Here is a 15945-nt window from a genome sequence, read left to right on the forward strand (position 1 = left end):
CTAGTTTCAGACACTTGCATCAAACCCACCTGCTCTCTAGTGCACTCCTGTAATTGTTTCGATTCTTGTCAAAAGTGCTCTTTTACTTTGGGAGGAGGCAGAGTTCCACAGAACCAAGTGGGGGCCAGGGACCCTTCTTTCATGGCTAGCTTTGTCCTTAAAGCCGGGAACTCTTTCCCCCAGCTGTCCACTTTGAATAATGGGAATGAATGGGAAAGAGTTCTCATGTTTTCCATGATTGCACTGGCCTTAACTGAGAACCCCTAGAATTGCCCCTCGATGATGTCTGCACAGTATATGTGGTCCTCTCCTGATCTGTGTGACTCTAGTGAGCACCCTTGATTTACTCATTCAATTCCTGGCTCATAGGAGGTTTTGCATCTCAGACTGAGACAAGCTGCAGGTGGGGTCCTTCTCAGAGGCATTGCTGCTGTGTTATTATTGATAATACCAATAATAACGGAACTGCTGCTGACTGGCTCAGAGATTGGGGAGGCCCAAATCCCTGTTCACGGACTGAAGATGAGAGAGAAGGGCAGGGTGGGAGAAGGGGCGGCAGTGACAGCCAGGAATTCTCTCTAAGCTCACATCAAAGAAATTCCTCAGGAGCATATTCCCTTAGAGCTTTTTTTGGTCGTATTGAAGTTGGTCTTTTCTTCATTTCTGAGGGCAAAAGTAATTTCCTGTTCTTCTTGGCTATTTGTTTCTGAATCCTTATCTCATTTTCTTAATCATCTAAATATATCCATATATTTATATATATACATACACGTTACAGATACATATAAACCTAAATATGTAAATATATGAACAACAAAGACAAAGAATACATAGTTCATCATCTGCTTTCTAAAACCTAAAACACACTGTTTGTAAACATGTTTTCATATTATATTTCTACATATTATTTTTAATGGCTCTGTAATATTCTATCTTATGAATGCATCTCGCTAGTGACAGCAGTACTAGTAGCTAACATTTGTTGAATGATTTCTTGCTATACAGTTACCTAAGAATATATCAAGCAGTGTGCTAAGTAACAATACAAGGAGGCAGGTATTGTACTTATGCCCATTTACAGGCGAGGAAATGGAAGCATAAGGAATTTAAGTAATTTTCACAATGTCACACAGTCCTTGTGTTGCAAAGCCAGGATTTAATCTAAGCAGTCTGATCTCAGACCCTAAACACCAAACAATTACACAATGCAGCCACGATTTATTTAACTACTCTCTTATTGTTGGACATTTAGGCTTTTTAATTAAAAAATTATAAATCCTTATTTAATCTTTGCATCCATAATGATATCATTAACTAGATTTGCCTTATCTCATTCTATTTTTGAAAAACATGGTATCCTGCAAACTCATAACATGTTAAGCTTCTTATGTACATTCTATGTTATACATTTTTTTATTTGGTTTCCTGAACATCTGTGATGCTAGGAGGAGGCCCCCACCTTCTCCAGGTGCTTCAGTCAAGTGCAGCCCTCTGGTTTATCAAGCTCTTGCATCTGGGCTTTAAAAGCAATATGGGTGCTTGTTGTAAACAGACATCCAGGGTGCAGGCTTCATCTCTCCTCTCCTTTGCTATCAGCCTGCTTTCATTCCGTCTCGCCACCTGGATTCCAGACTCTGCCAAACCATTCCTCTGCTTTGTCCCCACCCCTGGCCCTCCTAGCCATGCACTCTAATAGCTGTTGGCGGCGTCTTTTCTGGGTGTTCTCTGCCTGGCTCACCCTCCATCCTGGCCTCGGCATCTCTCGTGGCTACTGTGTGAAGGCAATTCATTCGAAATGCCATTTCCAACCCCCACCCTGCTCCAGCCCATCAGCAGGTACCTGAGAGGCAAGGCTTCTCCTCTCTCCTGACCCTGGGCCCCTGCAGTGTTGTGCAAAGTTCTTATCTTTTTTTCTTGCTACACAGTTTATCTAGGAAGGGCACTTCCATATGCCAGCTAATTTTCCTCATTATATCTTCAGAGATGATCCCCTGCATGTTGTTCTCCCCCCACCTTCTGCTGTCTCCACTGTTTCCTACTGGAGTGTTCCCTTCACCTCGCTTCTGGTTCACACTCACTGATTGGGGTGACGGTTCCATGCACTGTCCACAAAACAACACCCTGTTGGTATAGAACCAGAGAAACAGACACACAACCACGAGGTGTCACTTCTTTAGCCAGATTTCTAACTGTGGAATCAAAGGCTATGAGCAACATGGAAGGAGGGGGAGTTGGTTCTGGACATCCAGGGGATCCTTCCTTTGCTTACTCCTGAAGGTAAACTAGCCTGGGGACATCTCCAGAGTGTGGTGCTAACAAGAGCAGAAATAGCCCCGGACAGGTCTCGGTCTGATTCTGCACTGCATAACTCACTGTTTGTGTGACTACTTTAAGCCTGATTTCCTCTTCTGAAATGAGATAATACCTACTTCACAAGTTCATTGTAAGGATTAGATTTCCAGAAAATGTATGTCAAGTCCTTTGGCTTCCCACTGCTTGCCACACAGTTAAGGACTCAGTGGGTTTGTTTGTTTGCTTTGTTTTTTCATCAAGAACTTGTGAGGTGGGAAGGATCAAAGAGACAGTTTGTGTTCTCACGGTTCCAAATGGTGCCCTATGGGGAGGACAAGCTGAGAGGGGCCTGATTGAGCTCTTGAGATTCTCCCAGGGAGGGAACAGCCCTGAAACGAGAGTGGTGCATGACCTCCTCTGGACCAGGAGTTCTTATTGTAGGTCTGTGAGTGGGCCTTTCGGGTGATCTATCCAGCTCCTGTAGTTGTATAGAAACTTTGTGGTGGTATGTTTCTGTGTAATTGACTAGGACAAAAGTCTGTGGCTTTCCCCAGATTCTCAAAGGGGTCATTGACTTTAGAGAGGCTCGGAATTGCTGCTGGCTCCTTTGGCTTCTGCATCCTCTTCCTCTATCAACAGTGGCTGTGGGCTGCAGTGGGAAGGACCTAGGAATGCACTGTGGGAAGTATGATGGGTCGGTGCAAGGAGAGAGGGGCCAGGGTGGGACAGGCGCCAGCAGCTAAGGCAAGGCTGTGGGGCACACTTAAGGAAGCTAAGGAAAGGCTAGAGACAGGGGAACTCTGAAACCGAGTGCAGGCTGCCTGTGTGACCGCGGCACTGGAAACCTGCATGGGGGGCCCCGGTGGAGTGTGGACACCAGTGCATGCCTGGCATTCACTCTTGCAGCTCCTAGGCTTGGCTTCTTCACATTTCCCTTCTCCTCTGCTTTTCTTGTACCAAGAAGCTTGCCTGCTAGAAGTTCAGAGCCCATTTTCCTCTCCTCACACACCCCACCCACCCCACTCACCCCAGAAATGCAGCAAGATCACCTCCAGTGCTGTAGACCTCAGCCTTGTTGGGCTCTTACAGCATAAAAGGTTTCTGGATTTGTGCCGAATGGCCCAAATTATACCCTCCCTGGGATCTGTGGAGTTCTGATTGGGTGACGCACACAGGAAAGACCCGCTGTTTTCTTTTCCCACTCTAGAGAGAGCAAAATGAAATGTACAGAGACTATAATAGGAAGGATTGGTGTTTTACATTCATTTATTTGAATATTTTTTAATAAGAACTTACCATGTGCCAGTCACTGTGTAGATGCTGGGGAAACAATATTAAATTAGACACCATCCTTTTTCCTTAAGGAATGAAGGGTCTTGTGTGGAAGTCAGAACAGTGGCCAGGAGATTTCCATGCCATGATAAAAGTGCTCTACTGGAGGAGAATGCAGCCAGCCTGAGTGATGATGAGCCTGTACAGCAACATGCAGCAGGGAGGTAGTCATAGATATGCCAAAGAACTTCAAAATCCATTCTCGCTGTTTGAGGATGGTAGAGTGAGGGGGATGGAAAGGATGATCCCTGGAAGACATCTTCTATTCTTGGATTTGGTTTTTTAGAACCTCTTTTTTTTTAAGATTTTATTTATTTATTAGAGAGAGAGTGAGAGAGAACATGAGAGGGGAGAGGGTCAGAGGGAGAAGCAGACTCCCTACTGAGCAGGGAGCCCGATGTGGGACTCGATCCTGGGACTCCAGGATCATGACCTGAGCCGAAGGCAGTCGCTTAATCAACTGAGCCACCCAGGTGCCCATTTTAGAACCTCTTTTTGATGACCTCTGGGAGAGCATCCTACCGAGACACATTCTATTGGTGAGAGTGAGAGTTTCCTGATCTTTTCCAGCCTTTTATGGTATTTGCCAGATTCCCCATGACCTATCTGCTCTGTCTACATTCATCTAAATCTTGAAATGGGCAAGGGTCATCATAAGCAGGAAAGGGGGCTGCAGCAGTAACAGCAACATCAGGCACGCAGCGTGTTGAGAATGACCTGTGTGGTAATGAAAAAAGCACTGGGTTCAGAACCTGATTCTACCACCTATAAGCCCTGGGACATTTGGTAAGTAACTTAATGTCTTTGAGCCTCTTCCTCTTTATCTATGAAAGTGGGATGGCGTACCCATGCCTATCATGGTAAAGAATACATGAGGGGTAACTCTGTATGTTCAATGGGAGGGGACACATTTGGGAGCCTAAGAGGCTTTTCTGAGTGTGGGGTGTGTGGGGTATATTTTTTCACAGCCCTTCACATTTGAGAGAGCAGAGAATCGAGAGGCATCCCACACCATCCTTCTTGGGAGGGTCGGAGTGTCCTTTTGATTTGTGAATCTGTGTGTATGGCACTGATACTGCAGATCGGTGTCCTTAACATCCATTCCAATGACCTTATCCCTTTGCTTTCTTTTATTATAAAGGGTGGAAGGTGACATACTGGAATTTCTAGCTTCCCTTGCCATGAGGGAAGACCATGTGACACAATTCCGACTGTTAATGATACGTAGGCACAAGTCAATGGGAAGGTCTTCTCTTCTTAAGTAAAGATAAAGCCATCCAAAGAGGAAGCTGTTGGCTCTTCACCCTTCTTCCTCCCTGGAATGAGGACATGCGGCCGGGTGGTGTTATAGCCATCTTGTGACCAAGAGACAAAAGCCATGTGCAAAGAGAGTAGATGAAGATAATCACCACTGGGGCAGCCCTGGACTGTTAGCTCCAGACTTCTTGTTGCTTGGGATAAATAAGCACCTTCGTTACTTAAGCCTTTAGAGTAGGGCTTTCTGTTACTCTTAGCCAAACACAATTGTAACCAGTGCAGGATTGTGAGGTCTGGGAAGTCCCAGCTGAACTTAGGCTCAGAGGGTGGTGGAGACATTGTGTGGTGGAGGCCATCCTTCATAGCAGGAAGAACAATGGCTTTCCTTGACTCCGGCTGACTGAGGTCCTGGTCACTCCAGCGTCTTGGCAGTCCCCACAGAAGATTGGAGCCTTGTGTATGTTTTCTTTTTTAACAGATATTGTTAGTTTTTGGAACTTTTCTCTTCCTGGAGAAGAATCCTTGGGGAAAACAGGGATTTAAAATGCTATTCCCATCAAAAAGCATTTACAAAGTTCTGGTGTATGGACGCTCTGCTGAGGTCTGTACAGGTTGCTGTGTGTGATTTCCATCCCCCCAAAACTCCTGATGGGAAGGGCGAAGTGTAGAGCTGCCCTTGGGAGCTCTGGGTCTGATGGAAGACACTGAACCTAAACAAGTGATGGACTTGGGAATGTTTACTTTTTGAGAATGTATAACTTTTAAGGACGTGTTAATTAATTTGGTATGAATTAAATCCATAAATGCAACCAAGGGAGTTGCTCCAAGGATGTGGCTCCCATCTTGGGAAGAAGTGGCATCTACCTGGGCTCTATTCTTGGACTTGGGCCTTGGAGCTGTGATCTGGAGCTGCAGGCAGTGAGCCTCATGCGACCAGCAGGCGAGGGCCAGGTGAGCCCTTCTTGCCACATCCTATCCTTCTCACCTGCTCCCAGCTCCCACCCACCTTGACTCGCAGCGGAAAACAAAGTCTTCAGAGCTGGCTCCGGTTGGAAGTGTGGAACCTCATGTACTTGGTGGGCTTCATTTACATGGAGGTGATTTAGAAAATCTAAATTAGAAAAAAGTCAGCCTAAAGATCTAGAATTTTCTCTCTTTGTGTGAAGTGGCAACTGCTCTAGCCTACTCCTTTAATGAGAGTTTGAATTCATTTTCTTTGAACCCTCCCTCCTCCTCTTGATTTTCTTTTCCTTTACCTGTCTTTCAGGCTACATTTTTATGGGCCCGTCTACCCTCCCCTCTTCACCAGCCTGCCTCCTCCTCTTGGGGCATTTGTTTGCCTCTATTGTGATTATCTCTTGGAACAAATGCAACTGGAGTCCTTCCTCAGTAATTTTGCTCCGTCACCTTTTCTTCAAAACACACCTCCTTTCCTCGCTGGTAGAGAACAGAGTGCTGTTCCCTTAATCCCTGAGAATCTTCCAGAGTCTCCCCAGCTCTGGAGCTCTCGGTGCTGCTGTGGTCTTCCACGGCTTGTCTGGCTGGCCACGTCTCATTTCCGGTGTGTTGTGCCAGCTGGCAGACTGGGCCAGCAGCACTCTCCACTCTTGCTTAGCCTTGCTTGTTTCCTTTACTCCCTGACATGTTCTGGTGGTAGCTTGAGTTTCATTAATGTTTTATATGCTGCCCCCTGGAACCTTGGTTGAATTACTCCAGGGAAGTTCCCCATCCTCCCTCCTCACTGCAGAGTTCTGGGGCTGGAGAGATCATTTTGTTTCCCAGAAACTTGGTGTCATCTGTCATCAAGCCTCCAATTAGCTGAAGCTCAGTGCAGCAGTTTGGGGGTGCCAACAATCTTCCTGACCGGGGAGGGAAAGCTCCTGGGGACAGTGACAGGCTGGCTCGTTATCCCTGAGCTGTGTGAGCCTTCACATTAACCCATTCTCCTGGGCTCTTCATTAGAGCTTCTGGCTGAGACAGGGTCTGTTTGATTGTGGCCCATTTGTCAGGGCTAGAAATTAAGACCAAGGGAAACAGGAGGCTTGTTCAAGGTCATGTAGCAAGTTGAGGGCAGAGCCAAGTGAAAGCTACTCTCTTGCTTTCTGACCTCGGGTGCAGTGCTTAGCCTCCTCTGCTGTCCATTGAAGACTGCTGTGAATCCCGTCCGCTGCGGGAGGAGGGAGGGTGGAGGGACCCAGGCAGCAGCTTCGGTAGCTTTATATGCTTTAGCATGGGGTTATGTTCCCAAAAGGTGCAAAAGGGAAAAGAGTAATGGGGTAGCACCTGACAGTGACCTCCTCTGTGCCAGGGACTGTAACAGGTGCTTCCCATTCTCCAACAGCCTAGCAATGTAGCTGTGAGTCTCCCCATTTTATAGATGAGGATTCTGAAGCTTAGAGATGTTGTTACTTGCCCTCCAAACATAGTTAACAAGTGGCAATTAGTCTTCCTTCCTTACACTCAGGGTCCCGTTGGATCCTAGTGTAACCTCTCCAAAACCTGGAACGCCCTTCAGACCCTCTGTCTGAACTGCTTTTCCCTTCCCTGGCTGTTCTTGGGTCTGTTGGCCAACCTCAATTATGTTTCTTCTTAGGATCCTTTAACCGTCATAATTATTGTTTTGCTGTTATGCCTTTATGAATCTTTTCAGTTCAGGTCTGGCAAACATACAGTTTCTTAGACTCACTGAGTCTAAATTTAAATATAGATGCCAGAGTCTGTATTTAAAAAAATTTTTTCTCAACCAAATCTGATGATTAGCCATGTTTAGAACAACTGCTCTAGGCCCCAAAGAAAAACATACTTTCTTTATTTTTTAGATGGAGATTATTTCCCACATGTGGCATGTTTACTGAAAAAGAAAAAAGTGAATGCAGGCTGACTGCCCCTAAATACTCCATAAGCTTCTATGCTCCTTTCCCCAAATACTGGGTAGCTAATTAAGATGCACTTTGATTGCAGAGGGTACGTCGTGTGAGGTTGATCAAAGATGATATTCCAATCATTTACCTTTAGCTTTGGAATGTATCATGCAATTTTATTTTCTGCTGTGGATTATCTGTGCTACTGCATCAACGTGCTAATTTCATGTTCATTAAGAAAAAGTCACTGTTTCAGAATTTACCACAAGAGGCTTGTGATGCCTCCCTCATTCCTTAGTTTAAAACTAAACCTCTACGATCTTTCTTTTCACAGTGGTTCTCCACATAGCCCCAGAATCTAACTGCTTCCCCACCTACAACTAGAGTCATTCTTCCTAATTGTTCCTTACCAGCTTCTTAGGAGAGCTCTTTATGGAACTGTCAGAAGCTTGAGCCATGTTAAGGGATACATATTTCTGCCTCATTCTTTATGTCTTTGTAACATTTACCTTTACTTTTGTAAATTTTTGTCAAGTCTACAATCTGGGCCTATTTCTTTCTACTTCTTATTCCTGAAATCTCAACAAAGCAACAGTATTGCCTTGCCACATTGCTCCAAATAGAAAGGTATAGTTTGGGGCACCTGGGTGACTCGGTCGGTTAAGCAGCCAGCTCTTGATTTCGTCTCAGGTCATGATCTCAGGGTTGTGAGATCAAGCCTGGTGTCAGGCTCTGTGCTGGGCGTGGAGCCTGCTTAAGGTTCTCTCTCTCTCTCTCTCTCTCTCTCTCTCTTTCTCCTCCTCCTCCCTCCCTAAAAACAAAATAGAAAAGTATGATGTGCTGGGAAATGTTTCCAAGGGGGAATGAAAGCTCTGATTGTAGCATTTATAGCATTTGCTGATTTCCATTGTGCAAATACTCCTAACTGTGGCAGATTTTTCAAGCTACCAACCTATTTAACAACCAGTTGGCAAAAATCCTGAAAATTACAATTGGCCCTCGGGAGCCAGAACAGCAGGCTCCAGCAGACCTCCAGGTGTAAATAGCCGTTTAAGGGAGCTTTCTCACCAGTTATTTTGTTTCCATAGATGAAAATCATCCTGATAGTCCTAGTTACCAGGTGTGTGACCTTGGGCAAATCATTTGACTTCTATGAGTTTCGGTTTCCACATTTGCGGAAATAATGTCTCTCTCTATCTTCTTCTATCTGCATCTCTCTCTCTATATATATACAGATATATATAGATATATCTCCTATATATAGAGATAGATCCTGGAGGTGTGCTGGAGCCTACTATATATAAAGAGAGATAGAGATAGAGATAAATAGGTATAGAGATAGATACAGAAATGATATCTATCTCAAGAAAGAATATGAGAGGACTTAGTGAGGTAATTACTATAATTATCATATACATATATAATAGTATATAATTACAATTGTTATATATGGGTCTGGCATATGTTAGGTGTGAAGAAAATGATTATCACACTCTCCAGCGTGATGGAGACATAAAGTTGAGAACTTGGGAGATTTGGGAGTTGGGTGCCATCTAAATGGAAACAACTGTTGGTGGCTGGTGATGCAAGTGGAGCTAGGCTGGGTGAGAGACCAGGCCAAGGATTTAGATATGGAAGCAGAATGATAGTAGTAACTTGTGTTCATCCTGCTCTCTAAGGTTCACCTGGTACTTTCACATGTGTTTGTCAGAGGCACGGGTGGGTTCTTTTAGAGAGAAGAGTAGAGAGCTGGGTGACTACTGGTTGCTTATAGCTAAGTCCTCCCAACTTTCCCTTTTCCAGTGTTTATTGTTCTCCTCTTTATTTTTTTTTAAAGATTTTATTTATTTATTTGGGAGAGAGAGTGAACAAGTGAGAGAGAGAGTGCACAAGCAGGGAGAGGGTCAGAGGGAGAAGCAGGCTCCCCACTGAGCAGGGAGCCCGATGTGGGGCTCGATCCCAAGACCCGGAGATCATGACCTGAGCCAAAAGGTAGATGCTTAACTGACTGAGCCACCTAAGTGCCCTTATTGTTCTCCTCTTTAAAGTTCCTCAGTTTTTCTACCCAGATCACTAACATATTCTTTTTTTTTTTTTTTTAAGATTTTATTCATTTATTTGACAGAGCAGGAGAGCACAGGCAGGGGGAGCAGCAGAGGGAGAGGGAGAAGCAGGCGACATGGGGCTCAATCCCAGGACCCTGAGATCATGACCCAAGCCGAAGGCAGTCGCTTAAACAACTGAGCCACCCAGGCGCCCATATTCTTGTTTCTTTAAAAAGAGACCATATCCACCCTTTACAGAACATAGTAACATTGGACAGAAAACTTTGGAATGGGGATAGAAAGTGATTTCTTCAGTCTCCACAGTTTACCACACTGGTGTTTTTCCAAAATTATGTCAACCATGTCAGTGTTCTCTGCTAATTGGTCTGCATAGGTTGACTACTGTAATAACCCGCAGTTATCAGGGGTAACGTAATAGAAGCTATTTCTTGGTCACATTGCAGTCCACGATAGATGTTCCCAGTTGGATAAAAACCCAGGACCCACGCTCCTTCCATTGAGTGACTCTGCCATCCCCTGGAGTCCTTTCCTGGAACCTCTGCATCCAGCCTTTACAGGATGGGAGAGAGTGTAGGATGATTTCATGGGCCAGTCCTGGGAATGGTATATAACACTTCTGCCTACCCTCCATTGGCTGGAGCTCAGTCACATGGCTGCTCCTAACTGTAAGGGAGGCTAGAAAATGTCAGAGTTGTGTCCTTCACAAGAAGGAATGGGCTTGGTGAGCCCCAGGCCAGTCTCCAACCCATCCTTACATGGCTTGGTAGAAACAATTGCCACCATGTATCTAGGCCAATCTGGGTCACCACAGAAGACTTCTTGTGCTTAGTCCCTAGGGTGTTCTAGGTAGTGTGACAATTTGAGAAGAGCAACTGCATTTCCACAGTCAGAGATTTCATCTAGGTTAGATGTGCACCTGTTGGACTTACTGTGTTACGTGAGCTCGCCAAACTTTCCAGGACTGGCACGTTTTGCTGACTATACTAGCTGGTTTCAAGTTAACGCTTGAAGTTGGTAATAATATTTGCTGCCGTGTTTATAATCACCACGTCATTAACAGTCAGTGGGGTGGGGAGTTTCATGGGTCTTTTCATTTTAATTTAGCCAATTGTAGTTGTTGTCTGAAATGCTTCAGACAGTCTATGGGTTGTTTTAGTCACTTGCTTATATGAAGAAAACTGAGTTTGTACCTTAAAACAAGATTGGCAGTGGCACTTTTGAAAGGGTTGGCAGAATGTCTGGCTGAGAACACAGGGATTGCTGGGCTGGCCTGGAAGAGGCAAATAGTCAGCAGTGAAATACTTAGGATCCAATGGAGCATCACAAAAGCAAGATTCCTTCAGACCAGCACCACCATTGAAGGTGGGGGAGGGAGAATCGGGCTGTCCTGGGAGGGAGGTGTCCCAGAGTTCACAAGTGGTAGGAGGCATGCAAGGTCAGGTGAGTCTGTGGTCCTATACTATGAGGCCATCCATCCATTCCTGGCAGGCCCCCAGACAGTGACTTAGGGGTACAGGGATTCAGACCTACTTCCCTCCCCCAGGGAGTGCCAGGAGAGGGGCACAGCAAGGGATGAGTGAGGCCCTAACTGGTCAGGTGGGGTTTCAGAGAACAATGCTAGTAGCAAGGTACTAATAGTAGTGCTCAGCCGGAAACTGAGGCACTCAGCAAGTCTGGCTACCCTGTGACTCCATAGAAACTTAGGGCCTAGAGGCTCATCCCAGACATATCGAATTCTGTGTCTGGGGCCGTACCAAACATGGCTAGATCCCAGTCCTATAGGGATTGAAGCTCTGGATGTGCCTTGACTCAGGAACTAGATGAGACAGATCCACATGGTTTTGTGCACAGGCTTTGGAATGAGACAGATGGACCTGAGTTCATATTCTGTCTTCATCCTTTCCTAGCTCTGCAACTTTGGGTAAATTACTTGATTTCTCTAATCCTTAGTTTTCACCCACAAAATGTGGAAACTAATATATACCCCACTGGGTAGTTGTGAGAATTAATCAACATAAGATGTGTTAAGACACCTAGGAAGCCTGTACCTAGGTAGTAACCTTTAATCATGGCAGCAAACATCTACCTTAAAGTTCCATAAAAGCAGCAAGAACAAAACAACAGCCAGGCAGGGTAGGAGCTGAAATTTGGGCTCTTGTGATGCGTGATTTACAAAGCCTGTGTTTTGTGAAGTAAGCTATCACCAGGGGGGTGGTGGTGAATTGGTCATGCCTGCTGCTTACAGCAGCTGGGCTTTTTTGGGTGGTTAACTCTGGGGCTGGGCACATGCCTTCCCCCCATTTAGGTGTCTTTAAAATGGAAAGTAGGTCTATTAAGTCAGCCCACATCCTGGCTACTCAGCTTCTTTGGCATTTTCCACTTCCCAGCTTGAGGGCCCATCCTTTCTCCAGGCAGCCTGCAACATAATTATCACACATTGTCTTCTAGCATGTGTGTAACTAGAAGCATAAAGATCTCTATAAAGGTAGGAAGGAGCTTTTTTTCTATACTGGTAGTCAACCTGCAATGGTTGGAAGATTGAACATAAATTGACTTGACCTTGAGCTTCAAGTGGCTGTGAAATTTTGAGGGCTGCCTGCACTTTGGAGAGGGGTTGGCCTTCACTTTAAGACAAATAGGATGAATCATAAAAGGAAAGGGGCTTCTTCAAGAAGCTTGATTTGTAAAGGCCTTATACAAAAATTTAAAGGAAGGTCAGGGAACTGGATTAAAGACACAGGAGGCAAACTTGTGAATAGTAATGGTAGAGGAGGGTTTTGCCCTTCTGCTGGGAGAAGCTGTTCTATTGTAAAGGGAGATGAAGACAAACATACAGGCATGCTGTCCAGTTGCTGCTGTTTCCAGCTAAGGGAACGTGCTTCAAGTCAGAAAATGCAAAACAGATTATCATACATGAACTGATGGTCAACAAAGGTGAGGTGTCAACAAAGCACCGAGCTACTTCGACCATCACAGCCATAATAACTACCATGGATTGTGTACCTGCTATGTGCCACCAAGACTTTATATATATTGTCTCTGTGTGAGGTTGGTGGTATTAGGCTCATGTTACATATGAATTCACAAGGCACTGAGAAATCAAGCATTCTGGGATCCTAGAACTAAGAGAGGGTTAGAACCCAGCCCAGCTGTTCTGCCTACCTCCCCATACTGCTTTGGGAATGGCTTTGTAGCTCAGGCCAGAGGGAACTGCCTTCTGGAATACTGAAGGAACTTGCCTATGTGATCACAGGAAAATCACTAAGAAATCATTGGCTGGAGATGGGAAAATGCCCTGAACTTGAGAAGATAGGAATGGGCAGATTCAGGAAACTATAGACTTGTGAGCTTGATCTTATTACTGGGCAAATTCTAGAATCCTAGCTTTTGCACAACTGGGTGTGTAACATTGGGCAAATGACATAGCACCTCTGGGCTTTTTAGTTTGTCTGTAGAATATGTGCTTATATTATATTATTTCTAAGGTTCCTTCCAGTCCTAAGTATTTTATCCTAATAAGTTCTATTAATGGATGTTGACAGTTTTAGCCCTATCTCTATCAGACAACTCATTTTCACTTTGTGTGAAATGCTCCAGCCTTTCTTCAAAGGGTAAAGGATTAAGAAGACAGAGTTTGGAGTGAAATCATTGTAGGTTCAAATCTCACCTCTTCTATAGACTAGTTAGATGACCTTAAGCAAATTTTGTAAACCCTTTGGACCTCACTTTTTTCCTTTGTAAAATGCTGATCTTTCACACATTTCTATGTCACAGGCTTGTTTTAGAGTTAAATGAAATAATATGTATACAACACTTAGCTCCATGCCTAGAATGTAACAAGTGCCCTGTTAGTTCCTGTATTCCATTGATTCTAAAATGCCATTTTCCTCCCCACATCTCTGAAATCAGGCTGCATCTTCTAGTTTATGTTGTATAGTAGTTTAATTGCAACGGTTTTTTCTTTCTCAATGGTACATAAACTCATGATGCATTTTACATTAATTAAATATGGTATCTCCCCAGCATGATTCTCACCCCTGAGGTTCTCAATTTCTTTCTGAGTTGCCCCCTTCTCTAACTTCTTGCAGTAGAATTAGGGAATGGAACAGCCAGGGAGGGCACAGACTCAATCATCGTCTTGTCTGACTCATTCATTTTACTGGTATTGAAAATGAAGGCCAGAACGTGGAAGAGACTTTGAAAAAGTACAAGGAGAGAGTCAGGTCTTTAGATTTCTAGTGTAGTATTCTTTCCCAGGTCAGGAACAGTATTAGCCTTGAACAATACCAGAACTATGACTCTGTCACTCTTAACACACATGGGCCCCTGTTGGATGGTAAATACTTCCAAGTCTACATACGGATTTTGATATAAGGATTTTAGGCATGGAGCCCCAAAGCTGGAATGATTAGATCGTTGACGACTCTTGCCATTTGCACAAACACAGAATCAGATACTTTTAGAGTTGGAGGGAAGATTATTTTCCATGGGAACTATAATGTTCTTACCTTTGCAGTAGTCTGAATTTGCAAGGCATGCTCTCTGGAGGTAGCTTATTTCTTCTGTTATTGTGTCTACAATTTTAGAAGCTGACAGCATGAGGATGGTAGTGTCTTGAATTGTGAATGGTTTCTGCTTCCAGGACTGTACAGCTGAGTCCAGTGACAGGTCAGTCACATAGTCCAGACACTTCATTAATTCACTCATTCACTCAATCTCCTAGCACTTACTGGATACCTGCCATCTGTTAGTCAAAAGGTATGGACATAATCTCAGTTCATTCTCACAATAACCTAATGAAATTGGTGTTACTTACATTCTGCAAATGGGAAAACTGAGGAACAGTGAAACTTTTTTGTGTGTATTGGACATTGACAAAACCTCCACGTAGAAAATGGGGCTAGGGCATTCCAGAGCAAGAAAGAACTTTATTGTTATGAGAAAAATGTCTCACCCGAAGGGGTACGTGTACCCCAATGTTTATAGCAGCAATGTCCACAATAGCCAAACTGTGGAAAGAGCCAAGATGCCCATCGACAGATGAATGGATAAAGAAGATGTGGTATATATACACAATGGAGTATTATGCAGCCATCAAAAGGAATGAGATCTTGCCATTTGCAACGACGTGGATGGAACTGGAGGGTGTTATGCTGAGTGAAATAAGTCAATCAGAGAAAGACATGTATCACATGACCTCACTGATATGAGGAATTCTTAATCTCAGGAAACAAACTGAGTGTTACTGGAGTGGTTGGGGGTGGGAGGGATGGGATGGCTGGGTGATAGACATTGGGGAGGGTATGTGCTACGGTGAGCGCTGTGAATTGTGCAAGACTGTTGAATCACAGATCTGTACTTCTGAAACAAATAACGCAACATATTTTAAGAAAAAAGGAAAAGAAGAAGATAACAGGAGAGGAAGAAAAGGGGAGTATGTCAGTGGGGGAGACGAACCATGAGAAATGATGGACTCTGAAAAACAAACTGAGGGTTCTAGAGGGTAGGGGGGTGGGGGGATGGGTTAGCCTGGTGATGGGTATTGAGGAGGGCACGTTCTGCATGGAGCACTGGGTGTTATGAACAAACAATGAATCATGGAACACTGCATCAAAAACTAATGATGTAATATATGGTGATTAACATAACAATAAAAAATTAAAAAAATGTTCATCGAGTATTTTATTAGCTCTAAGCATTAATTGTATCCTCTTAACTGAGTCAATGGAACCCACTGTAGTTCTTTTCTTTGTCTTGTATATAGTTAGAACTTCAGGTGTTGAAAATATCCAGAGGGCCTGGTCAGTTAGTAATTGAAAGCTTTGGTTCCTATTGGAAAATTAGATCAAGTTTCAAAAGTTAACAGTCATACTTTTTGCAAAAAAGAGGAGGAGAGGAAGTCACTTGTTTTTTCCCTAGGCTTATGTGCTTAAACCAAGGATGACCATCTCTTTGGCTTTCCTGGATGGCAGATCTATGTTTATGGACCCTGGGTCCTTGCTGGCTGAGCCCCTCACTGGCGGTATCATGGGCTCTTTTTAACTCATTCAGTCATTGGTTATAGGGTATGGAGAACATTCCCAGTACATGCCAAGAGAGCTCTTGACACAGACCCTGTACCCAGTGAACTTAACCAT

The 15945-nt window shown here is 44.3% G+C and overlaps 1 protein-coding gene across 22 annotated transcripts in view; it reads left to right on the forward strand.

The window, feature by feature from the left end:
* Nucleotides 1–15945, forward strand: part of KALRN (kalirin RhoGEF kinase) — a 647217-nt gene that overhangs the window by 160323 nt on the left and 470949 nt on the right. The window contains exon 1 of one of the 22 annotated variants that reach the window (XM_073894544.1): nt 10369–10411. The exons of the other annotated variants lie outside the window; for them this stretch is intronic. Within the exon in view, the coding sequence (XP_073750645.1) occupies nt 10384–10411 (28 nt within the window). The 5' untranslated portion in view covers nt 10369–10383. Of the gene's footprint in view, nt 1–10368; nt 10412–15945 lie in introns of those variants that run through there. 22 annotated transcript variants of the gene reach the window in all.

Source organism: Callorhinus ursinus, unplaced genomic scaffold (genome assembly GCF_003265705.2).
Source record: "Callorhinus ursinus isolate GAN/ISIS: 27379988/994484 unplaced genomic scaffold, GSC_fseal_2.0 scaffold1, whole genome shotgun sequence".
NCBI classification, from domain to species: domain Eukaryota; kingdom Metazoa; phylum Chordata; class Mammalia; order Carnivora; family Otariidae; genus Callorhinus; species Callorhinus ursinus.